The sequence below is a fragment of the Glycine max genome, chromosome 13 (genome assembly GCF_000004515.6).
Source record: "Glycine max cultivar Williams 82 chromosome 13, Glycine_max_v4.0, whole genome shotgun sequence".
In the NCBI taxonomy this organism is placed as follows: Eukaryota; Viridiplantae; Streptophyta; class Magnoliopsida; order Fabales; family Fabaceae; genus Glycine; species Glycine max.
This window is the reverse complement of record NC_038249.2, coordinates 39337910-39364325: the sequence shown is the minus strand read 5'-3', so window position 1 is coordinate 39364325 and position 26416 is coordinate 39337910. Positions and strand designations below refer to the sequence as shown.

The 26416-nt window shown below is 33.2% G+C and overlaps 3 protein-coding genes across 8 annotated transcripts; 2 read left to right on the top strand and 1 right to left on the bottom strand.

Moving 5' to 3' along the window:
- The first annotated feature begins 7251 nt into the window (after positions 1–7251).
- LOC100799420 (photosynthetic electron transfer C-like protein) lies at positions 7252–10219 on the top strand. The gene is made up of 5 exons (NM_001289339.2): positions 7252–7395; positions 7494–7735; positions 8670–8787; positions 9132–9314; positions 9946–10219. Exons 1-5 carry the CDS (start codon positions 7357–7359, stop codon positions 10045–10047), a joined length of 684 nt encoding a protein of 227 aa, NP_001276268.2. The 5' UTR covers positions 7252–7356; the 3' UTR covers positions 10048–10219.
- A 1857-nt stretch (positions 10220–12076) lies between these two features.
- Positions 12077–16679, top strand: LOC100798899 (equilibrative nucleotide transporter 3). 6 transcript variants are annotated; one of them, XM_041008448.1, is made up of 11 exons: positions 12077–12258; positions 12378–12492; positions 13300–13461; positions 13549–13653; positions 13943–14098; positions 14188–14331; positions 14424–14529; positions 15239–15411; positions 15507–15667; positions 15829–16087; positions 16368–16679. In XM_041008448.1, exons 3-11 carry the CDS (start codon positions 13429–13431, stop codon positions 16473–16475), a joined length of 1245 nt encoding a protein of 414 aa, XP_040864382.1. In that variant the 5' UTR covers positions 12077–12258; positions 12378–12492; positions 13300–13428; the 3' UTR covers positions 16476–16679. The 6 variants fall into 6 exon arrangements, with proteins under 6 accessions (XP_040864382.1, XP_003543367.1, XP_040864383.1 ...); XM_003543319.5 differs by having other exon boundaries at positions 12100–12258; positions 13397–13461; XM_041008449.1 differs by having other exon boundaries at positions 12100–12258; positions 12935–13461.
- A 7389-nt stretch (positions 16680–24068) lies between these two features.
- On the bottom strand, positions 24069–26165 carry LOC100814714 (coumaroyl-CoA:anthocyanidin 3-O-glucoside-6''-O-coumaroyltransferase 2). The gene has a single exon (XM_003541876.5). The coding sequence runs from the start codon at positions 25635–25637 to the stop codon at positions 24231–24233; it is 1407 nt and encodes a 468-aa protein (XP_003541924.3). The 5' UTR covers positions 25638–26165; the 3' UTR covers positions 24069–24230.
- Positions 26166–26416: the final 251 nt, after the last annotated feature.

Below are 26416 nucleotides of genomic sequence, written 5' to 3'. Positions count from 1 at the left end.
TCACTAGACCAATTGGGACTTAGCATAATCGCATAGATGAAGGATAATAAGAGTCAATCCTAATATGTTATGGATCCAAGACAGAAATAATAGAGACCTTTATATATAAGTTATTGTAAAGACTTAAACATGCTTCAATAATTGAATTTGAAAATAAAATAAAAATAAATGAATAACTCACAATGGGTCTAAATTATCCTTTTTGTCTCTTAATTTTAAAAATATTTTTTTAGTCATTCCTACATTAAAATGATACCATAAATTTTGCATTTAAATCATTAAAAAACAATCAGAAGGAACTAAAATGAACATTTTTTAAAATTAAGAGACTTAAAAAAATCGTTCAAAAGGAAATGGGAGAACTATTATAACTTGGATTAAAATAAGCGTATATGTATGAATTCCATATCTGGGTAATTTTTTAGACTTTTTTTGTCACTTAGCTTCAGGCTCGTGCGAGGCAACTTGGATCACAATTAAGATTTAAAAATACTAGCGCATGACATGTGTAAAGAGATAAAGAAAGACTGTTCTTTAATGAATTGAAAGATTGCTGTCACTTATTCAATTATTGATTCTTAACTGCATTGTATGACATTAAACAGATAAAATTAACCAGTTGGAGAAATTTAATGGAAAATTAAGGTTAAAGTATGCAATTTGGTAAAATCAAACAAACTAGAAACCTATAAATATAAAGCAAATTAATATCATGTATTCATGTTGTGTGCTGAAGTTCATAATGCAGATCAGTATTTCACATAACATGTAACTAACTCCCCACCTTAATTGACCTACGTATACATACGTGAGAACGGGGACGTTGTCATACGTTCTTACTTTAAAATTCACATCATATATACGTTTTCATTATGGACGAGTAATAACAAGAGTGATAAGGTTTGAAATCTTTCCTTTGCATGTTTTGAACCACATATACATGTGTGAAACTGAGAAAGAATAGGTAAGAATTAAAAGAGATCATGTTTCTTATCCTAGGTTCGTAACAGTACGTAGGAACCCATATAATTAAATAGGCATTAAATAGTCGGGTAGATTACTATAAATAAGTGCAACTGCTACTGTGCCGTGATAGTGTGATACTACTTCCCTTACAGCTGTACAAACTTTAAATTACAAACCCCATTTTAACCCATGCATGAAACATGGGACCAACCTGTAAGAGAGCCTTAACCTACTTGTCCAACGGATACAACGAACATGTCTATGTATGTACCACTCAGTGTGTGTTTGGATTAAAATTAGAAATGTAATATGCACGATTCTATGCAAAATCTAATATATAAAAATAAGTTAAAAGTAAAAACAAAAATGATGATATTTCTGGAATTCTGTCCAAAGACACATTCAATCTAAAACATGTCAACTTAATTACTATAATTCATGCATCCACATACAAATTATATGTACCTCCAATTGTGTATGCACTATAATATAGATAATGGATTGATTTTTGCAGTGCCCTAACATTTTCTTTACGCGGATAGGATCGATTCCACGACAAGTGATACGTGATAAGTATACTTTTTGTATATGTAAAATAAATTTTAAGAAAAAATTATTACTTTAAATGAAAATTATATATTAACCTTTTTTATCAAGTGATCTTTTTGCTAACATATGAAAATTTTATGTTCTATAAAAACTGAGATAAGTAATTTTTTTATTAGTAGGCAACCTAAAACTTAAGTTTTAATTATTTTATCTTTGAGTTAGTCTTAATCCTAGGTGTTCCTTTTGGAAAACAAAAAGTCAATATCTCAAAATATTAAAATTTATTTAAAAGATTAACATCTATTACATTTTTCATACACACAGATCAGAAAACTAAAACTTAATCACGTTACAAATTTATCTATCAACCATATTATTATACAGCTTCCATTATATGCATATATAACTAGCGCTCATTTTAAGAGAAGGGACATAATGCAGCTTTAACAGGGTTCCAGCTATATATGTGAAGAAGAAAAGGTTCCAGCTAATTAATAAAGAAGCTTCAATGCAAATAATTTCTCTTATGTTGAAATTTTGTTTTATATAACGCACTAATACTTTAATTTTGTGGGCTCCGTATTCGTTTTTCTGCTACTCAACATGGTAGGTTGGGAAAGCAAGACACCAAGTCCCACTCTGAACCCTGTAGCGCAAAAACGATCATATATTCATATAGAGTAGTCATTGTTAAGGGGAAAAAAATGTCACAACCTAGCTACTACGGTTCTCAAATCAATTGCACCAACAGAACAGATTCATTCAAAACATTGCCCCCATCGCTTTGGGGCCAGACCTGAAACCACATGGAGGCACGCAGTTCCTTTTATAAGTAAGTCACTCTTGTGTGACGAGGGACAGCAATAATACAATATATATATATATAATGATAAAATTTTATTCCTGGCTTGATCTTGAGCAACAAGAGACAATATTGAAACATATCTGCCATTTCAAAAGAAAAAATTAAAATTATTGGACTACATCTGACGGTTGGGAATTAAAAATAAACGTGAGAACTCTCGAACTTTGTGTGCCTCATCGCCAATATATTGGTCAAAGGAACATATCATTGAGGTTAATTTTTGGTAAGTATGTCTGTGGGACATGCCTCATTAAGATGCAGGAAATTAAAGATAGTTTGTAAGACTTTGGGATGTTGACTCAGTCTTTTTTTTTCCTGGTTAGAACTCTATGTTTGGCTGAGAGTTGGATTAATTAGGAACTATTTTTTCGTACAATAATGATGGAATAGGATTTGAATTTTAGTTGAGACTGATATCTGCATTTACCATCGTACTTAAAAAAAATTGCTTCCTGCAAATATATATTGATCCTTACGAGTATATTAGAAAAAAAATTTAAAAGACCCTGAGAAATTTAATAATATTTTTTTTACAATTAAGCATTTAACATAGTGTGACAAGTTAGCATATAATCATGTTTAAATATAGGATGGAGAAGTAATATTTAGTGCATGTAGCATAAAAGCATTAAGTAACTCTTTGGTATAATAAGAAAACACAATTGACTCAGAAATATAAAATTGATTGAATAACTGAGAAACAGAAAAAAAAAATTATGAGTTTGATTCCTCTTCTTAATAAAGCTAATACAATTAATAATTAATAATTGTTGATAAAAGAAAATTTATCCAATAATTAATAGAGTAAATGTGAAAGGAAGAAAATAAAGTAATAACTTTACAGAATATTAATCTCAGTCTTAAATTCATATGTAATAATTTAAGCTGTTACATGATAAAGTAGCCAAGGATGTAGCCCCATGACAACAAAATTGGCCCGGGTGTAGAGTCTGACATCAACCTGTTTAATATGTTGTTGACTAGTTAGGTGAAGAAGTTTTTATCATTAACTTGGAGTGACATACGACAACTATTATTTTTCGTAATAATAAGTATGTCACTTGAAATATAACTATTAAACAAAATAAGGAGTGAGACTCATAAATTTTTTAATAAATTTTAATTAATAATGAATCATACTTAAAATAATATACTAGAGATTATATTATTAACATTTATATTGTAATGAAATATATTACGTGATGCTCACAAAATTTAAAATGAGAAAAGATCAAATTGTAATTGTTTATATTATTCGTGTTTAAAATACATTATACTAGTAGTATTTTTTTTCTTAAGAATAAGTATTAGAAAATCTCCGTGTGGAGAGAGGGAATTTATATCACTAGTAGTAGTCTAGTACGTAATATCAAGGAGATCTACTTGCGGTAAATAAATCATAATCAAATCGAAGCAAAAAATAAAAAATAAAAAATTCATAATCAAATTACGCATAAAAATGCGAATAAAAGTAGGCAGGACACTGAGAACAGAACCTCTCTGTGTGATCAGCTCCCCAACGTTTTCTTAAAGTACAAAATTTTGCCTATAAATTAAAAAGAAAATACTACATACTTCAAATTTAATTTTAATTTGGTCTTGGTCATTTTTTTTCATCAACCATGTAAGGTCTTTGTATTTGATTACTCTGACTAACTTGGCCTAGCTCGACCAAAGTTTTAATCAAGAATTTTTATTTTTTAATTACTTGAAAACAGCTTTTAAGAGTTGACGCTAATAAAATCGTTTAGTTAACGTGTTAATTGATTTGTGAGACAAAAAGCTTTGGGACATCAATTGCAAAATGCAACATGGCTTTCAAGTGTTTCATCACCTAGAAACGCGACATTGAAGAACGTTCTATTTTTTCATTGTTGCTTCAAGCTTGTAGTTGTTGTATCTCTCTGGTACAAAATATACATAATTTTGTTGAGTAGTTCTGCTGCTTTCTTGTTGGGTGTTATCTTCTTTGACGAAAACCACATATTCTTTTTTCACTGCCTTGATGCAAGAGAAAGCATAAAGAGACCCATTATTTTTACTCTCGTTGTTGGAAGACTATTATCCGTTCCTTTTCACTTTCCCTCTTTCATTATACATGAGTTTAATTTTGATATAGCGTGGTCAGTATAAAAGTTATACAATCAACTAATTAAATTATCATAAATTTAATAGTTATTCAAATACTATTTATTATCAACTTAAAAAAATCTTATTATAAGGTGATTTATAATGAATTAGATTAGATGATAGTATATAAAAAAATATATTCAAATTATATATGTATAAGAAGATTATTAATTACATGAAAGAATCTCTAAATGTTAAATAATGTTTAAACTTTCTAATATAGTTTATTTACTACTTTTAGTACATAAATAACTAAACAAGTAGTCCTTTAGTGATCTTAATTAGATGCAAGTTTTCAGATTTTGTACTTAATTATTAGCTACTTGTGAATGTTTCTTTGTGATAGTTGTATTCAATTTCTCGTTTCAAAGAATTTGAAGTTCACTCAAAAGTTGTGATATAACATGTAGCAATTATTAGGTATTAAAAGAGTTAATTTAGATTATATAATTATATACGAATAGTCATAATTATTTTAATTAATTCTAATTTTAATCATACGGTTATATTTACTTCTCTCATGCTCTTATAAGTTATATCTCACTTGATATCCTTTTTACATGCACACACAATGATTTAAAGTCCTTATAACGTAAGCTTGCTTTCATTTTATTCCTCCTAATTTTTTTCTTATTTTAAATCTAAGACAATTATTTTTTGAATAAAAATCAATACAGAGAAAAGTTTGAAGTGGATTAAAACGAAAATGACCTTATATTATAAGAACATATATATATATATATATATATATATATATATATATATATAAACAAAGAAAAGAGATTGCACGCTTACAACCAAAATACTTTATTAACCAAAAGAAGAAGCAAATAATATAAACACAGAAGGGTATATAGAGAGATGGAGAAGTGCATGATGATTTGGTGAGTGCATGTGGCACGCCATACCTCCCATGCAGATAACAGCATCATTCTATACTTTTATTTTTGCCATAGAGGGCGTAGACAAAGAAGTGGACCATTACCTAGCTACTTGGGACAAACTAAAAAACACACATCAATTATTTATGTTTTCTGGGAAGGGCATTACCATTGTAATGTACCTAGGAGAGAAAGCATATGTAGGCATAGGTTTGATCATTTTTTTTTTCTTTTTACCATTTTTCACTCAAGACTGCAGTAGTTTTCCATTCTTGCTTGCCTCCCTTCAACGTCAAGATGAGGTAAAAACCGAGTCTTACTTTTGGTGTGCATTGCCTACGACTACTCGAGAGGAGGTGATGAGGTTTATCTTAGATCTACATATATTATCTCAAGTGTAGCTAAGTAAATTGTTGTTCATATATTAATTATAGAGTATCTTCCCGTTAACAGTCAGAAATGAATCCCTTTTAGGCATAAAAGATCACGAAGATGACTTTTATCGCATTCAATAAAACATTTTTCATACATATATAGTTACAAGTCAAATTCTTATCAAGCTTAAAGGATTCAACTATTTATACATCATGTCAACTTTAATAATTTGATGGTAATGTAGTGGGATTTTTTTTGTTACACGTGTAGTGAGATTTAAATCTAAGTGTCTGACACGTAAAAATGAAAAATTAGTCCCACATTTGGTACGAAGTTCCGTATTTAGTATGAAAATTTAAGTTTTATAAAGGGATAATGTCAAAGTTAATTAGCAGTTAAACATAAAGGTCTTAAAATCAATTCATATAACAATGAACATTCCGATATTTAAAGTGCATTAGGACATCAAACGAGCCCATTTTCTGACGGATATTATGTGCCTTGCCAAACGGAACTAAGGACTAAAAACATTTTGGGCCGGCCTGGTATGCTGCTCATGGGGCTTTGTTATTCTCAGTTGGTCTTTTTCTCTTCATATTCTACCCCTTTCTTCATCTCTTTCCTTCTCTTCTAACCCTTTTCTCTTCCCTCCCATCCCCACTCTCTTCTTTTACACGAGACACTCTCTTTCCTCTGTCTCTTCTATTCTTCTCCCCCACCCCCCTTTATGCCGTTTCATTTCATTTTTTTTGCTTCTCGTTAATTCGACAAAAACTAATTTTTATTATGTTTGTGTATATAAATACTAATCGAAAACATATTTTTATTTTATACAAAAAAGAACATAAAGGAGAAATGTGTCTCTTGTATTTAAATTTTCACACTTTTATTTTCAATTATATCACAATCAAAATAAGTTTCCGTTATGTATTATATATATAAGGAAAACATATTTTCTTTCAAGAATATTTTTATCAAAAGAGATTAAAAAAAGTTTGGGTGTGAAAATAGAGAAAAGGGGAGTGAGAATGACATGCTCAAATTATAGCCCTATCCATCAACTTCATGTGGGTTGTTGTTTCTCGTATCTCCAATTATAGTTTCTTGCACCTCCATTAATTATGGAAAGTCATTCTAGAATGTTAAATTACATTCTAAAATGTTTTTTTAGAATGTAATGGGGTGCAAAAAGCAGGAGGTTCAAGAAGTTTTAACCCTTCATGTGCATGGGTTTATCTCAGGAACCCCAATAGGGAATAAGCCTATCGTAGAATGGAAGGGAAAAGCCTTAATCCTTAACAAGCTAAAATTCCATGACAAAAAAATAAAAAATAAAAAAAATAAAGTTATTATGCTGGACCATGAGGGCCAAAAATCAAGTTGCTGGACCAAAAACAAGATAACAAGGGTTGTTTGTTGTTGATTGGCTGAAGAACATGTGGCTATGTGGCACCTATATGTTGATTAGTGCCTTATCCAGCAACTGTTGTGTTGACAGTTGTGGTGGTCGTTCAAGATTTTTAACCTGAAATCTTCACTTCACATCTCTCTATCCTCTCATTCTCATCACCAACAAGTGTTTCTGTAACCATGGCATCCACCACTCTATCCCCTACAACCCCTTCTCAGGTACTAAAAAAAAAAGATTCTTTTTTCTCTATAATGTGTACCATAGGCTTGGTGCTTTTGAGTTAACAAAAGGGACTATTATGTCTTTGTGATTTCAGCTATGCTCAGGAAAAAGTGGGATTTTCAGTTCCTCACAGGCACTTCTTGTGAAGCCAGTGAAGAGGCAGATGATGGGGAAGAGCAAGGGATTGAGAATTGCATGCCAAGCCACCAGCATTTCCGCTGATAGAGTCCCTGACATGGGCAAAAGACAGCTCATGAATCTTCTTCTTCTTGGTGCCATTTCACTCCCCACTGCTGGAATGCTTATTCCCTACACCTACTTCTTTGTCCCTCCAGGGTACGTTTTGTTTTCCTACACAACTATATTTATCATCACGTTAGTTCTTACATCTTCACCAAATTAGTCCTTAAGAGATGCAGAAAAGATATTGCTTTAGTCCTTGAAAGATTTTGTCATCGGATTACTTAGTTATAGGTTTAATTTGTCACTAAACTTGCTCTTCGATTTTATTTTGGAGTAAATAGTTTATGCACTATAGTGTAAAGGGTTTGTACATCGTAATTCAATCACAAAACACCAATAACATTGTTGATTTTTACAATAACTATAGTGTCAAGGGCTAATGTCGTGTCGTGTGTAACTTTGGAGAACTAAGTTCCAGAAGTATGAATTCCCCAAAATATAAAATAACAGGTGTTGGTAGTGCTCCTGTACTAATAGGATCAGCTTTAGGGGATTCTTTTATTTGATGGTACTTCCATAAGAAGCTTTTCTCTTAAACGTTGAATAATTAGCTTCTGCTTTGCTACATGCGCAGCCTCTTTTTCAATAATTGTACTATTACTTGAAGCTAATTTGTACATGTTACTTTTGGTATCATTATTATCATTATATTGATTTTTGTAGTGGGATGGAAAGAAGCGATGGAAGTTAAAAATTTGCACATTTCTAACATTGGGGGAGGAGTACTGAATTGATTATTTCTTACTGTTTGGAATTTTGCCTCAATTCTTTAGTTTTGCATCCTTGTCACACTGGTTTAAATTTTAAAAGCTATCTTCTGAACTTAAAATGTCAGTTGATTCAAAGAGGAACATGTTAAAGTTTCATTGAAAGGGAAGAAAATCTATCATATTGCTCATTACTTGTTGCATGTAGCATCCAAAAGTTTGATAATTAACTCTTAACCTTCCATTCCAATGTGCTGCTTTTTATTATTCAATCCCAGTTTCTTCATCTATATTAAGCTGACTGGGGAAAAAAATTACAGTTCAGGTTCTTCAGCTGGCGGTACTGTTGCCAAGGATGCCGTTGGAAATGATGTAATTGCCGAGAATTGGCTCAAGGCACATGGACCTGGTGACCGAACCCTTACACAAGGATTGAAGGTAAGTATACCGCTGTTTAGTTAGTGTACCGGTAGATCTTCAACAAGTTGCAGATGCTTTACATGTAATATTGAAAGCAATAGCTTCCCTAGACTGCTTTGGCGACATTTCTCATTGCTTCTTTCCTTCAATTATTAGACCTCTTCTCTTTCCTCAACAAATTTGTCTTGCTACATTATGCCAATTTTATCCAGTGGCAGTGTTAGAGAAATTTAAACTGTAGTTCTGGTTACAAAAACCAAAGGTTTGGCTTTGTAGAATTGGAAATGATTTCCTTCTCACCTTCCAACCATAGTAACTATTTTCATAATTCTACAATTTGAATCCACCTCCTTTATTTACAGGGAGATCCTACCTATCTTGTTGTGGAGAAAGACAGAACCCTTGCAACATTTGCAATTAATGCCGTGTGCACTCATCTTGGATGTGTCGTGCCATGGAATCAAGCGGAGAACAAGTTCATCTGCCCTTGCCATGGATCTCAGTACAATGACCAAGGAAGAGTTGTGAGAGGACCTGCTCCATTGGTAAGTAAATTGGAAAGAGTCCTACTACCTTATAAAAGAAAATATCAAATGAAAAAGTTAAGCATTTAATGTCTTGAAAATATAAAATGCATTGAATACTTATCATACAAGAAAGTAGAGTGATTGGGTAAAACTCTATTTTTGGTCCCTAAATGTGTAAAGAAATATCACACATTAGTCTCTGAAACTAAGCAAATTCAAAATAAGTCCCTAGATGTCAAATAAGTCCCTAAACTTAACTACTTATTGTTACTTTTGTCTAAGCATATGTCAATATTATCACTTAAGTCATACCACATTTTAAATTTTGGACCCAAGTGATTGACGGATTGCATTTTCAGGGACTTCTTTTGAATTTTCGTACTTTCAGGGACTAATGTGACAGTACCATATACTTTGGCGGATCTGACTGGTGTTTTACCTTAGAATGATTAGTAGGAGGGTTTTTAATTATTCAATTTGAAAACCATATCTTTTTGAGAAATTGTGGTATTTTCACTTTTAGAAGTATCCTGAATTCGTAATGATTAGTTTCTTTACAACCCCAATTTTACTTTTCAATTTTCAGTCTTTGTTACACTTATCTATTACTAGAACGGTGATGTATACTTTTGTTGTTCTTGTTGGACAGTCTCTGGCATTAGCACATTGTGATATAGATGATGGGAAGGTCGTGTTTGTTCCTTGGGTTGAAACAGATTTCAGAACAGGTGATGCTCCATGGTGGGCTTAGACTCCTTAAAACCTCTGTTGTCATAATATATATTTAAACATGAAATTCAAACATTCTGTTTTGTATTAATGCATAAATATATTTTGTAATCAAATTGATATTTTGTGAACTGAAGCTAAGATGAAAAAGAACCTGAACAGGTCACTTTTTTCCGTGTAATTTTTCACCATCACCTCTCCCGTGGCCTTTCTCTCCCTTTTATTTTCTTCATTTAATTCAATACATAGCTTATAGTGTTGCCAAATATTTAACCTTCAGAAATATCCTTGCTTTTTTTTACAACCTTTAGAATCCTTGCTATGCCTTTTTATAACGCTGATGTTCTTTTTTTAGCTGTCAATATTTGGTTCTTATGATTTAAAAGTTAAAACCAATGTTTAGTTATTGAATGTGATAATAAATTTGATTAATTTTCACAACACAACACTTTGATTTTATGTAATTATGATAACAATTACATTACATTATTAGTGAAGGTGACATCTGTGGCAAAGAATAAGAGTCGCAACAAGACTAGGAGCAGAATAAATTTGCTTAAGTGTTGACAAAACTAAAAAAAAAGTAAGTCTTTCGTGAATTTGAAGAAACACGAAGAAGCAGAGATGGATTTGGATTTTGAAGTGAAAGAAAGATAGAGATAGGGGGAAAAGTGGAAAAAATGAGATCGAAACCGAAGATCTCTGCACATACGGAAAAGATCTGAGGATTCTTGAAAGATCAGAACAAAAAAACTTGAAAAAACAAATAAATGATGGATCTGATAGTGGTAGAAGAAACCAAAATAAAATAAAAACTTGAAACGCTATGATTTCAATTTCTTTGATGATACGAAGGGAGAAAGATCATATACAAGATGACAATATTTTGTAATAGAGAAATTGAAAATGATACAAATTGAGACAAAGTAAATAGAACAAAATCGAAAGAAAGATGCAGCAGCATATGATCCTTGGTAAATACCATGTGAGTAAAGGTTCAACAGAGAAGAGAAAATTGTAGAAAAATGTACATAATTCAAAATATAAATCTATTGAAAAAAGAGATAATTTTACAAGTACAGTGAAACTTATATTTTCAATGAGGACAACTAATTTTCAAACTAATGTCTAACATTTTATAGCTCTAATGTAGTGGAAGATCAAGTTGTTCTATAGATACAGCTACATACAACATTGTTGTAAAAGATACATCATCCAATTCAACCATAAAAAAAATAAAAAAATCATCCATTTCGAGCTGTCTTTTGTATAAATTTGTGTGTAATGCTACAACCTCTAAATCAATAATTAGTCTTGGTAAAAACTAAATTGAATTCAATAAATAGTCATTTTTAACCTTCTATTAGTTAGGTCTTACAACAACCATTACCATGTGCAAATGAATGTATTTAATGAAAATATTATAAGTGATTTAAAAGAATTTATTTAAATTTAACATATATTCTCCATAAGAGGTAATACGTTTAAGGGATACTGTTTTCATTCTAACGGCCGGAACCATATATATATATATATATAATAGAAATCGAATTAAAAAAATAATTTAAGGATCTAATTAATTTTTAAAAAATAATTCAGGGACTGCAAATTAATTCTTGATATGTAAGATGTAGCTATACTGTTCACATTCCGCTGGCTGGTCCACATAATTCATGTTTTGGACCAAGCAAAATTCATGTGAACTAATGTGCAAGTCGGTTCTCTCACCGTATTTTCTTTTATGTAGACCGTAGACTTAAAAAAAAAACCTAATATTTCCCATAAAAAGAACATACCTATCACATGCTTATTAAAACACACGTACACGTGTCTAGTTCACTTAGATTAAGCAGAATATATTACCCATAATAATTACTAATAGAAAAAATCACACCATATGCAATTCCATTTAAATACAAATAGGTATTAATTAATCCGCTTAACCACATGCATGAAGGAGCCGTCCACGTTCTCATCTTTATTTTACAGATAATCGTCATTCGCTATTAGACTTTATTATAAAAATAGAAATAAAATCAATCATATGAACAGTAATCAAAAAGTGTGGTTTGAAATTTAAATCGATGCCATATCAATGTGAAGATCGAAGAGTCACAGTCACCATGACGGCAGATTCAACGCCGCTAAGAACACTAGTATGAACACAAAACATGAAAAAGTTGAATTCAGATTTTGTTATATGGTAATCTCATCGACATAAAGGGAAACACAGGTATTTGACAAAGTCATTTGAAGCTTATCTATTTTTGTGTGCGTGCCACACCGGATGCTGCTTTTTGTTTTTGGTCACAGTGATTACGCAACTCAAGTTTCCACCTTTGACTTATATAGCTGTCCAGTTTCCACACCACGCGATTGAATAATTAATATTTGAAGATTCTGCTTCTCCAACTTCCTTTCAGCGCTTCTGGGGTACCTTGTGGTAATCTACCAAGACATATATATAGTAAGCTCTTCCCCCCTTCAATATTTTCTTCATGATCTTTTCCACTACAGGTAGTACTGTAGATGCTCTGCACCAACCCTTCGTTTATTTTTATTTTTTCCCCTATATTCTCCACTATCTTTTGTGTGTCATAAATGAAGAAGGTGACCCTGGAATTGGGAATTTATGTTTGGTCTTTTACACAATTGATGCTTATTTTATTTCCTCAATAGGTTTTCTATTAAGGGCAAGATAATAGTAATATTTTTGTACTATATATGGTTGAAATATTAAGATACAAGATGGGAGAACTGAAAAGTATTTTTACTCTCAAAACAACAAAATTTTCCTTCGTTATTTATTTTGTGTCTTGATATTCAGGAATATATGTTTATTGAAATTCAAAAAAACATGTTTCCAAACATAGCCTAATTGTTGGTCTCTCTGCATATTGCCTTGGCAGCTCAGCTAAAAAGCTAGTTCATGAGTCATCATTTGGAAGTTGAAACTAAAGCGGTGGCTGCAAATTGCCAAATTTCAATGCCTCACTATTAGTTGCAATGCCTGTTCTGCGCCGGAATTATTATATAATTGCGAATATTATGAGTGCCGTGGAGTGCTCATAAATCATGATTATCATAAAAGAAATACACATGCTTTGACTTAATCAACCACAATATTACTTAGATGCTATTTATTATAAAGGTGTTGTCAAGTAGTATTTAGCTGTTTATTTATTGATAATGGCTGTAATGAGTGAGATATTATTATTGTTTTTAAAAACTTGATATATTAAATTCGTGTATTTTTATCTTAAAAAATTCATAGGTAGTGCCTGGGGTGGCTTAGTATAGTTATCTACAATACGTCAAACTCATTATAATACACATTGAAGCCTTGAGGAAATAAATCTACTTTCTTGTAGAACTTGATTGCAAAGAAGCATCCACGGCAGGCATGGTCAACAGTGAGGTTTCTACACGTCTTGAGGTTTGTGCATGGATCTATCTATCACTACTTCAGCTTATAAACAGAAAGTGAAATATGTTTTAATTTCCGTTATTTGGCATTGAATAGGGAAAATATGCTGCAATTGTGGTGTGCTGGCTTCTTGGCAATGGATGTCTTTTCTCGTGGAACAGTATGCTGACAATAGAAGATTACTACGGTTACTTGTTTCCGGTATCATAATTTTCATGCACTTTTCTGCTTAATTATCTGACCTCTAATTCAAATGGCAGTAGCATTGCTTAATTTACTGCGGAATTGTCGACCTTTTTTTTTCTCAATCTATTATGTTATTCTAAGATGTTGTAATTGTTATATATCACTTGGAAAAAACTCAAGTCTTGGAAAAAACTCAAGTCCCACATCGACTAAAAATAAAGCCAAATTAAAATATAAAAATGAGGGGTAATCCTCACCTCATAAGTTTGCTTTTGAATTTAATTTTGTTTTTCTCCTTGTGCAGAAATACCACCCCTCTAGGGTGCTTACTCTTGTATATCAGCCATTCGCAGTTGGAACACTTGCGATACTGGCATATAATGAGGCCAAACTCAATACTCGACTAAGGAATCTGTTTGGATATATACTTTTTTTCATAAGCACTTTGTTGGTGTTAATTGTAAGTCCTATTCATTTGTTTGTGAACTAGGAGTAATTAATTCCTTTAGGATGGTTTTTTATTTTATTTTTCCTACCAATTTGCCATAGTTGAATTCAGCAACATCTGGTAAAGGAGGACTTGGAACTTTCATCGGTATATGTGCACTTAGTGGTGCTTTTGGAGTTGCAGATGCTCATGTTCAAGGTGGAATGGTGGGAGACCTCTCCTACATGAAACCAGAATTCATTCAAGTGAGCATCAATGATATAGTTATTATGTAGTGGTATTGAAGATATCTTCATTCTTCAGCTTATGAATTTATTTAACATGGTTTTATTGTTAGTCTTTCCTTGCTGGTTTGGCAGCATCCGGTGTATTAACCTCTGCTTTGAGGTTGGTTACAAAAGCAGCATTTGAGAATTCTAAGGACGGTCTCCGCAAAGGAGCCAGTAAGTTCAACTCTCCAGTACCTCTGATATCAATTGTTTCTTGTTTGTGTTCTTCTTTCCAAATTGATTATGACTAACTTGTGTACTTTTATCAATTTCGTTTTGTGTGTTGTCAATTTTGTTAGGAGTAAGTCTGAAAATTGGTTCTTCATTCTAATATTTCGTTCCATGAACACATTTATGTTTATGTGGTTTATTGAATATTATCAGTTGTTTTATCTGCAACATAAATGATATAGCAGAGTAATTCCTTTTGTTTTAGTAAGTCAATAGTTCCCTTGCTAGTCGGTCCTCTATCATTGCTATTAAATGAGATTGTTATCAGAGATAATACAGTTAATTAGTTACAAGTTAGTTACTTCTATCTTGTCACTTGATATATAAGCCAAGTAGATGGCTTGATGACCATCTTATTTTCAATTAATTACATCTTACTGATTGTTCACTCTCTTCTCTTCAGTTTCACCATGTTTCCTAATAATTGTCACATGAATTTGAAATATCATGTTATCACCATCGAATGCACTTTATGAATTTGAAGTTACTTTGTTTTTTAAACAGGCAATGTCAATTTCTTTGAATTCATTGAAATTCAGTAATGGTGGTTCCATTTCTCGTTTATTGTCATTGAATGATTGAACATATATAATTATCTCACTCTGTATTTAGTTACTGATCGATCACATGTCATATTATACTGTCCATGCAGTTCTGTTCTTTGCCATATCAACATTCTTTGAGCTTCTTTGTGTTGTTCTCTATGCATTTATTTTCCCTAAAATACCAATTGTGAAGTACTACCGTTCAAAGGCAGCATCAGAAGGATCCAAAACTGTTTCAGCTGACCTTGCAGCTGGTGGCATCCGGACATTACCTGGAACAGTACTGTTTCTTTCGTCCTTTTTTATTTCCATTGCATCCCAAAACTTTCTCATTGTTCAAAATTCAGCTTATGCAATAACGATTTTTTTTTCCAGGAGAAGGAATATACGAAAGATCCAGAGAGGAAGGGAAACAAGCAATTGTTATTAGAAAATATTGACTATGCACTTGACACGTTCCTAATTTATATGCTAACACTGTCTATTTTCCCTGGATTCCTCTTAGAAGATACTGGATCACATAGTTTAGGCACCTGGTATGTTCATTAAAAGATTGCTTGGTTTCTTTCCTTGTTTTACTCTACATGCAAAAGCTCTTTTATTCCTTTATGACTAGACGCAAAACAATTGGCCAAATTTATTCTGTGATTATATTTACCACTGAATGTAACAGTTGATATGTCTGGTATTGTTTCAGGTATGCTCTTGTTTTAATTGCTATGTATAATGTGTGGGATCTGATTGGAAGATACATTCCACTCTTGAAATGCTTGAAGTTGGAGTCCCGAAAGTTGATCACTATAACAATTCTTAGCCGTTTCTTACTTGTTCCAGCATTTTATTTCACTGCTAAGTATGGTGACCAAGGGTGGATGATAGTGTTAACGTCCTTCTTGGGGCTATCCAATGGTTACCTTACTGTCTGTGTTCTAACATCTGCACCCAAAGGTTACAAGGTGAGTTTGATAAGTGTTAAATACGAGAAATTATTAGGTAATTTTAGATCATCATACTCTCAACTGATCTTTATATGACACATGATAGATAGAGTGCTATTAATTCTTTTTCGTAAACTTAAATACATGTCAATGTCATATAAGAATTGGTTGGGATCATAGACAAGTGGCGCTCAGTAACTACCATATAATTTCTTGTTAAATACAGTCAAAAGGTTTTAGTGCTTTAGAATTTTAAGTAGAGACACATTAATTTTCTTTGTTTTGACTTTTTTTGTAGGGTCCAGAACAAAATGCCTTGGGAAACCTATTGGTGTTGTTTCTTCTTGGAGGTATTTTTGCAGGGGTGACACTTGACTGGCTGTGGTTAATAGGTAAAGGATGGTGAGATCTCATTAAGGCCAGATTAGAGGAATAGTTGTGAGGTTCATTCCTTGTAAAACATTGATAAGTGTTTATAGTTTATAGCATGTTCTTTTTCTACTTTTAAGCTAATGAATTCGTTACTTTCTCTGTTTGGTTCGTCATAAACTCTTAATGTAACATTTGATATTTATCATAGAGAGCCCAGGAAATTCAACATCTGATAAAATGACATTCCCTTTTTAAGAATTATACCAATGTTCTTTTGTCATCGCTTAAACATGATTTCAGTTCCCTCTCCCATCTCACTTATAAGGTCTATTATTAGATCAGAAAAAAAAGAATTTCAATTAAGCAGTCACATAGTAAATAATTTGTGAATGATCAAGGACTCCGAAATTTTCAACTCAATGTCTCTATTTGCAAAATGCAGTACTGTTATAAAGACACGCCATCCAATTTGGCCAGTAGTTTCTTCTGAATATTCTGTACAAATCTGTTTGCAATGCAACTTGCAAGACTCTAAATCCAAGTCCAATTGTACAACTTCATTTTGGGTTTTCTTCTGTTTGGGTCTGATCTAATTGGTTTCACTAACTATGCCTAAAAAAGTTATTACAGAGGCAGTTGCTTCCTCACTTTGAAAATCCTTCTCTGCACCTTTTTAACCTTCCGGATTTTTACATTCTGGATTGGTGATACCTTTTGCACTCCATATTAGCCAATTTGAAAGGTCAAAAAATATTTCGGATTGATGTAGGAAACAATTTTTGGGGTGCATGAAGCAGCTACATAATAATGATGCTAGATCTTGGGCCTAACCATCTTGGGCCTAGGTTCTAAACAAAAGAGGGGGTACCAGACATATTGTCTATGTACCCAACATAGAAAATGAATTTTTCATAATTCGTAAATATTTTTTTTAATTTTAAAAATATGTTTTACGAATTAGCATTACACTCTAATCAAAAACTGAGTTAATAAGTCAATTATATTATAAAATAAATATTGTTATATATAACAGTAAACTTTTTAATGTATATTTAATACGCATGGAAATTTAAATAATAAATTTTGTGACAATTAATTTTGATATAACTCATACAGATTATGTAATCTGTATATTTTTTATAAATAAAAAATATTTATTATTTAATAAAATTAATTTATTTATAAATTAAAAAAACATACAAATTAGCTAATCATATGTGTTATATCAAATTAATTATCATAAAATTTATTATTTAAATTTACATGCACATTAAATATACATTAAAATTTTTATTACTATATATAATAATACTATTAATTTTATAATATAATTGACTTAATAACTCAGTTGGCTAGAATGTCTTGTTACCTTTTAATCATATCATCCTACTTTTTATTTTTAAAAGAAATGTAAAAGAATATTATACTTTCAAAAAAAGAAAAGAACAACGAGCAAAACAATAAAGAGTCCAAAATCTCATCTTATATTCCTTTTTTATCTTTATATTATTTTAATCTCCCAATTTATTTTTTATCATTAGTTGATACATACTACTTTTTATTAATAGGTCAATCCAAAATTCAGTGAGAAAAGACAGATGTGACATCCCCGAATGCACATTAGAAACAATCCGGACATGACGCAGCAAAGAAACGTCCCTCGCAAATCGCAATCAACAAAACAGGTGGACCCTTCAATCACATGCAGAATAAAAGGATCACCAGCACAATCCAAAACAACCTCAACGGCGACGATGAACCCTTGCTCGTTTCATATCGCAGCGAATCAACGGCGAAGGGCATGTTCTCCTGATCCGGACTACACGAGGATTCGTGGGGATGCACACTGTACATCACAGCACGCAACACCGCCGAAACTGTTGGTATGTACGCCGTTTTGTTCCTCCCTAGCAACCACGTCAGCTGGCAGTCCTCTCACTCTCCTTTTATCTGCATTAGGAAAAAAATTATGAAAAACGAAGCATTGGCTACACTTATGCGTTATGGCTGTACATTGGAGAAGCAAATTTGGGACTGGTTTGGGTCGGGTATGCGGGGACGGTTTTGGAGTCCAAAGTTTGTGAACAGTGGTAGTTTCTTGTAAATAGGAGTTATGTGAAGTAGTTATATGGAGTAGTTATGTGGAGTCATTTTAAATATATTGTAACTGCAGTAGTCTATATATTGTAACTTTGTAACTGCAGTAGTTGTATTTTTGAAGATTAAGAAAAAGAGCATTCTCTCTAAAACTTGTATGTCATTGTTCTTTTTTAACAATTGGTATCAGAGCTCCATTGTAGGGGCCTGATATTGAGTGCATGTGAGGAAAACAGTGAGTGTGTGAGGAAAACAGTGAGTGTGAGTCAAGAAAGAAACTGCAGTTTTTCTTTCTTTCGAGTAGAACGAGTTGAGAAGAATGGCAGAAGGTGGGAGTAGCAGTTTCGTGCAGCCTGTAATTTCAAGGTTTAATGGTCATTATGATCATTGGGCAATGTTGATGGAGAATTTTCTCCGCTCCAAAGAATATTGGGATCTCATTGAGAATGGGATATTTATGGTGGCAGATGGAATAGAGCCTACAGAGGCACAATGCAAATTGATCGAGGAGCAGAAGTTGAAGGACTTAAAGGTAAAGAATTACCTTTTCCAGGCAATAGATCGTGAAGTCCTTGAAACAATCCTCAAGAGGGACACGGCAAAAAATATATGGGATTCAATGAAGCAAAAATTCCAAGGTTCAACCAGGGTCAAAAGGGCTCAACTGCAAGCTTTACGCAAAGATTTTGAGATTCTTCAAATGAAGGAAGGAGAAACAGTGAATGCATATTTTTCTCGTACTTTAACCATAGCCAACAAAATGAAGGCTCATGGTGAAAGTATGAGTGAAACAGTCATTACTGCAAAGATTTTGAGATCAATGATCTCAAAATTTGATTATGTGGTATGCTCAATTGAAGAATCCAACAACTTAGACGTGATGACTATTGATGAGTTGCAAAGTAGTCTTCTTGTTCATAAGCAGAGGATGAGAAGTCGTGGAGAAGAAGAGCAGGTTCTGAAGATCTCCCATGAAGACAAAGCAAGTAGAGGAAGAGGTATAGGTAGAGGTAATGGTTCATTCAGAGGAGGTCGAGGAAGGGGAAGACAATCATTCAATAAACCTGTTATTGAATGTTTCAAATGTCACAAGTTAGGACACTATCAATATGAATGTCCTGATTGGGAGAAAAATGCCAATTATGTTGAATTAGAGAAGGAAAAAGATGAAGAATTGTTATTAATGTCTTATGTTGAATTGGAGCAAGACAAAATGGAAGAAATGTGGTTCCTTGACTCCGGTTGCAGCAATCATATGACTGGAAACAAGGAGTGGTTCTCAGAACTGGATGAAAGCTTTAGCCAAACTGTAAAACTTGGCAATAATACCAGAATGGCTGTTGTGGGAAAAGGTATCATTTGTATGCAAGTGAATGGATTTACTCAGGCAATTTCTGGTGTCTATTATGTTCCTGAACTTAAGAATAATCTATTGAGCATAGGGCAACTTCAAGAAAAAGGCTTAACTATTTTGATTCAACATGGGAAGTGTGGGGTATATCATTCTGAGAAAGGATTAATTATGCAGTCAGATATGAGTGGAAATAGAATGTTTTCTGTGTTGGCTACCATGATACCAAAAGCTTCCTCGTGTTTCCAAATTGTATCAGAAAATGAATCTCATCTTTGGCATTGCCGCTTTGGTCACTTAGGCTATAACGGATTGAAGACACTTTTTGATAAGAAGATGGTAATTGGGTTGCCTTCGGTCAAGATTCCAAAGAAGATATGCATAGAATGTTTAACTGGAAAGCAACACAGAAACTCTATGCCTAAGAAGAGTTTATGGAGAGCATCAAACAAGTTACAACTTGTGCATGCAGACATATGCGGGCCTATTAAACCAGAATCAAATAGCAACAAGAGGTACATCCTAAGTTTTATTGATGATTTCACTCGTAAAACTTGGATTTATTTCTTACATGAAAAATCAGAAGCTTTTTCCATGTTTAGAAATTTTAAAGCTCATGTTGAAAAGGAGATTGATGCATATATTGCTTCTTTGAGAACGGATAGAGATGGTGAATTTACCTCAAATGAGTTTGTAGAATTTTGCAAAAATCAAGGCATTAGTAGACAATTGACTACAGCCTATACTCCTCAACAAAACAGAGTTGCAGAGAGGAAAAATAGAACGATAATGAACATGGTGCGTTCTATGTTAGCGGAGAAGCAGGTTCCTAAAATGTTTTGGCCCGAAGCTGTAAAATGGAGTGTGCATATCCTCAATAGATGTCCTACTGTGGCTGTGCAGAACAAAACTCCAGAAGAGGCATGGAGCAATGTGAAGCCAATGGTTGATTGTTTTCGAGTTTTTGGGTGTGTAGCTCATGCACATGTCCCAGACCAGAAGAGAAGCAAATTAGATGAAAAAAGCAAGAAGTGTGTTTTCTTGGGAGTAAGTGATGAATCAAAGGCATACAGATTATATGATCCAGTTTCCAAGAAAATCATTATTAGCAAGGATGTGATTTTTCAAGAAGATGAATGCTGGAATTGGGGCAAAAGCAATGAAGAATGCAGATCAGATGTTTTAAAGTGGAACGATGATGGTGATGAGAATAACATGGAAGAAGGAATAGAAAACAATGAAGAAAAAGGTAACATTGAAGGAGAAGGCAGTGATGTTGATACAAGAAACTCAAGTGAAACTGGTGTTTCTTCTAGTGAATCAACTGAAAATGATTCACCAATTTTGAATGAAGGGAGGGTAAGAGGACCACCATCTTGGGCAATAGACTATGTAACAGGTGAAGGTTTGTCAGATGAAGATGGTCTAAATGCTATGATAATGCTCACTGAAGATGACCCACTTACATTTGAACAAGTTGTCAAGAGTAAGAAGTGGAGGGATGCAATGATGGCAGAGATAGTCAATAGAAAAGAACAAGACTTGGGAGTTAACTATTCTACCGAAAGGGGTGAAGCCAATTGGAGTTAAGTGGGTTTTCAAAACCAAACTTAATGAGAAAGGAGAGGTAGACAAGTACAAAGCAAGGCTAGTGGCGAAGGGGTATGCACAACAATATGGAGTTAATTATAGTGAAGTTTTTGCTCCAGTTGCTAGACTTGACACCATTCGATTAATACTTGCTTTGGCAGCACAAAACAATTGGGATGTTTTTCAACTAGATGTAAAGAGTGCATTTCTTCACGGTGAACTCAATGAAGAAATCTTTGTGCAACAACCATTGGGATATGAGAAGAAAGGTGAAGAAGGCAAAGTTTACAAGCTAAGAAAGGCATTGTATGGCTTGAAGCAAGCACCAAGGGCGTGGTATAGCAAGATAGAGGCTTACTTTGTTCGAGAAGGCTTTGAAAGGTGTTTATGTGAACACACACTGTTCACAAAGTCGAAGGAAGTAGGTAAAATTTTAATAGTAAGTCTTTATGTTGATGATTTAATATATACTGGAAATGATAAAAGTATGTATGATGATTTTAAGAATTCCATGATGTTGGAATTTGACATGACTGATTTGGGGAGGATGAGATATTTTCTCGGGATTGAAGTAATACAAAGTTTAGATGGGATTTTTGTGTGTCAAAGAAAGTATGCTCATGAAATTCTAGGAAGGTTTGGAATGGATAAAAGCAATCCAGTGAAGAATCCTATTGTTCCAGGCACGAAATTGTCAAAGGATGAAGCAGGAACCAAAGTTGATGAAACTTTGTTCAAACAGGTGGTTGGCAGTCTGATGTACTTGACTGCAACTCGACCTAATTTGATGTATGGAGTAAGTCTTATTAGTAGATTCATGTCTTGCCCAACTGAATCTCATTGGCTTGTAGCAAAAAGAATATTAAGGTATTTGAAAGGTACAACTGAGCTTGGAATTTTCTACAAAAAGAATGGTTGCACAAATTTGGTGGCTTACACCGACAGTGATTTTGCTGGTGATTTGGATGATCGTAGGAGCACTTCTGGCTTTGCATTCTTACTTGGTTCTGGAGCAGTTTCATGGTCTTCTAAAAAACAGCCTATAGTGACATTGTCTACTACTGAGGCTGAGTACATAGCTGCTGCGTTTTGTGCCAGTCAATGTATTTGGTTGAGAAGAGTTTTAGAGAAACTTGGTCATAAGGAGGAAAATAGTACTTTGATTCAATGTGACAATAATTCTACCATACAGCTATCAAAGAATTCTGTTTTTCATGGCAGAAGCAAACATATTGATATAAGGTTTCATTTTCTTAGAGATTTGACCAGAGACAAAATTGTGAAGTTGAGTTACTGTAATTCTCAAGAACAAGTTGCAGACATAATGACAAAACCTCTCAAGTTAGAACAATTCTTGAAATTACGGAGTATGTTGGGAATAGTTGATGCGTCAGTTATAAACTAAATGTTTGTTTTTCTTTTTAGTTTAAGGGAGGGAATGTTGATGTGAATAGAAGTTAATAGAAGTTAAGAAGTTAGTGGTAGTTTCTTGTAAATAGGAGTTATGTGAAGTAGTTATATGGAGTAGTTATGTGGAGTCATTTTAAATATATTGTAACTGCAGTAGTCTATATATTGTAACTTTGTAACTGCAGTAGTTGTATTTTTGAAGATTAAGAAAAAGAGCATTCTCTCTAAAACTTGTATGTCATTGTTCTTTTTAACAATACTGACGCCAAGAAAACGAGGTACCCCATCAAATAACATAAATCAAATTCTATCTTTGGTTTGTATTTTTTTTTTTTGAAAAATATTTTCATTTTTAATAGATTAAAATTATATGTTTGATTTGACTTCTTATTTTTTATTTTTAAGAAATAAAAATATTGAAAATACATTTTTAAAAAGAATTTTATTTTAGATTTGTTTAAAATTACATTCTTTATCGTTTTCATTTTATTAATAATGAGGTTCTTGGTTTCAACTAAAAATAAGATTATATTGTTTTCAGTTTTTAATTCGTTTGAAAAAATATTTTCATTGAAAATAAAAAAAGAAATCCAACCAAACACATTTTTATGACATTTTTTATTTCCAATAAAATTGAAAACATAAAACAATCAAACCAAACATCCCGTAATGAATTAAACTGAGAAATTTTCCAAAATTTTCAAGAATGAAAGATTAACATCTCCCAACACATGTGCATATTTTGACTCAATAGAATGCACTCTAGTGTACATAAGTGTCTGTTCGACCACTTTCCATCTCCTTTTGTTTGTGCTTTTTTTTTAATGAATTAGTTAACTAAAACGTTTTAGTATCTCTGCATATCATTAATTGGTGTTTATGGCTATTTGGATTTCCTTTTTTTCAATTCTTTAACAGATTAAATGAAAGAGAAAGACGTATTTTTGGGTTAATTTTTTTTTTTAAAAAAAACACATGCCAATCACATGTCTTAAATAACAGACTTAATAGTGTTTGAGGGAGAGGGGTGCAAATGTCATTGAAACGGGAAAGTTAGGAGATTTTTTGTTTGTAAGATAAAACAATGGAGAAAATGCATATTTAATTTGAATAATTGTAATTTATTCTTTCTAATTTTATTTATTGTTTTAGTTACATGTCCGATAAAAAATGAGCAAGTAGGATACAGTTTATGAAGAAAAGTTTGAATTAAGCTGTATATTCATACCGAACAACAATACTTTTAATATTTATTTAAAACCATAAAAGAGTATAACAAACAAATTAAACGCAGAGCGTGAAAGATACAGTTTATTGATGACTAATACGTGAATGGTTTAATTAGTCAAGAACGGCAACATGACTAAGGTGTTCTTCCAAGATGCTGGTGAAATTGTTCATTCGAATCCTCTCGAGTACCATTCCAACCTGAATTCCACCTTCTTGGTCCCTACAATCAGAGAGAGAAACTGTTCCCACAGAATCAAGATTCACCACTTCAGACTTCACGGGCTTCCCCCAACCAAAGTCAGTGTTGTACGCGGTCAGCTTTGGCGAGCCAACAATCACTACAAGAGATTGACCAGATTTCCTTAAGCCTCTAATATCTGACATCGTTGTTTCGGCCCATCTCAAAGCATCACTCTTGAAATCTCTAATCTTCTTTTCAATGGCATTTGCAGCTGCAACAATCCCATTTTGTTCCACCAACTCACCCCTCTTTAGCCTTGTAATGAGAGGGATCAAACAATTCCCAAAGTAGTTTGAAGGTAATGAAAACTGAGGATGGTTATGACAGTCTGCGGAAAATCCGATGTTGCATGGCTCATTATTACCTTCCTTTTCCTTTTGTTCTGATCTGAGCATACACACCCATATCAAAGAACATGTCACCACAAAGGTTGATATATGTAAAGTCCGCGAACCGTTACATTTAAGAGAGACCCATTTTTTTAATTTCTGAGCTTGTTCGCTACTGAATATGAAAGTCGCACGTACCTTGTCAGTGTAAACACCACGTAAAACCCCTCGGAACTGTTTAGTTAGCAACGCTGAATTTCTCAGGTCTTGCATGTAAACGTGCATGAGCCCTTTGGGGTCTTTGACTATGTTCCTATCATATAAGGGTAGAGGCATAGAGCAAGGGAAATCCAAATCTCCTTTGGCCTTGCAAACGGAGGCCCAAAACTTCATGAAATGATGAAGGGTTCTCCCATCTCCTGCAACGTGGTCGAAGATAACACAGATGCTGAATCCAGAGTTTGGTATCATCGTTACCTGAATGGCCATGAGGGGGAACTCGCACGTGCCGTCGTGAGAAGTACGTTGCGAGGGTAGCACCGGAGCAAGGGGTTGCCAGTCATAGGAGTCTCGAGGGGAATCTGATGTGAGAAGAGTGAAGTCTGCAGGACTGGACTCTGCGACAGTGAATGAGAGAGAGTCACCCTCAAGGTAACGGATGTAAGGGACGTGGGGGTGTGGAGGGAGGATGAGATTGGAGGCAAAGGGGAAGAAGTGTTGGAGTGTGTGGGAAAGAGAATGTTTCAGAATAGGAAGTGCTGTTTGCAAGAAGTGGGTGGTAGGAAAGGGAAAGTCGTAGAAGAAGATGCGTCTGGCGTGGCGGCTGAGGAGCCATGGAATGTCGAGGAAAGTGAGGGGGATAATTGTTGAAGGAAGGGAGCCCTGTGGAGGAGCAACTTGAGACTGCTCTATGATGTTCATTGCAGGCTCATTCATCTCTTGAGCCATCTGTTTCTGAATACTGAGAGAGGTCAATTATTAAGTATTGGATAGCATTTTGGATGTTAAGTATGTTTCTATTTGCAGTAAGAAAAAAAGTATATTTCTATTTCACTCGAAATGTCAAAGATATGTGCAACTAAAGTATCTCCAACCATCATTTCTTTCTAGATGTTTAATGTGAAAAAATCATTTCTTAAATTATTTTGTCATTGGAGCAAGCCCACATGGCAGGGTGGGGTTTCTTCACTCTTGAATTCATTTCTTAGATATCTTGACATTAAAAAAAAAAATCTTTAAAGCTAATAGGTTCAACACATGTAGAGGAAAAATAATCGTCCAAGAGAAAAACAATGAACAGAAATTCAAATAAACAAAGAACAACCACAATAAATTCTAAAATTCATAGATCTCAATTCAAAATAATACAATAAAAGAGAAAAAAAAGGAGAAAATGGCCTTCATGAACCAAATTGAAGAGATCTTCAATAAAAGAGAAAGACGAAAACCAGATTGAACAACTAACAATACAATGAAGGTGGGTGATTTTTTTAATTTTTTTAAAAAAATGAAGTTGAAACATTGGGGAAGGGGAAGGAAGATTCTGAAGTTGGGTGTAATTTTTTCTTTTTAATGATGGTGGGTGGTGGGTTTTTGGTGAAAAATAATAATTTTGTTTTTCAAGATAACTCCTTGAGGAAAACAATGATCCATGACAAACAAAAACATGGTTCATTTCAAGCACATTTAATTGGATGCATTTGAGAACATTTCAGAAAATAAAATAA

What these genes read in the sequence shown, in the direction of transcription:
- LOC100798899 (XM_041008448.1), top strand. Translation starts at nt 13,429, where the DNA reads ATGGTCAACAGTGAGGTTTCTACACGTCTTGAG. An exon ending in AGGTTTCTACACGTCTTGAG is followed by an intron (nt 13,462 to 13,548) that starts GTTTGTGCATGG and finishes GGCATTGAATAG; the next exon opens with GGAAAATATGCTGCAATTGT. An exon ending in CTGCACCCAAAGGTTACAAG is followed by an intron (nt 16,088 to 16,367) that starts GTGAGTTTGATA and finishes CTTTTTTTGTAG; the next exon opens with GGTCCAGAACAAAATGCCTT.
- LOC100799420 (NM_001289339.2), top strand. Translation starts at nt 7,357, where the DNA reads ATGGCATCCACCACTCTATCCCCTACAACCCCTTCTCAG. An exon ending in CCCTTACACAAGGATTGAAG is followed by an intron (nt 8,788 to 9,131) that starts GTAAGTATACCG and finishes CTTTATTTACAG; the next exon opens with GGAGATCCTACCTATCTTGT. An exon ending in TGAGAGGACCTGCTCCATTG is followed by an intron (nt 9,315 to 9,945) that starts GTAAGTAAATTG and finishes CTTGTTGGACAG; the next exon opens with TCTCTGGCATTAGCACATTG.
- LOC100814714 (XM_003541876.5), bottom strand. Translation starts at nt 25,637, where the DNA reads ATGGCTCAAGAGATGAATGAGCCTGCAATGAACATCATAGAGCAGTCT.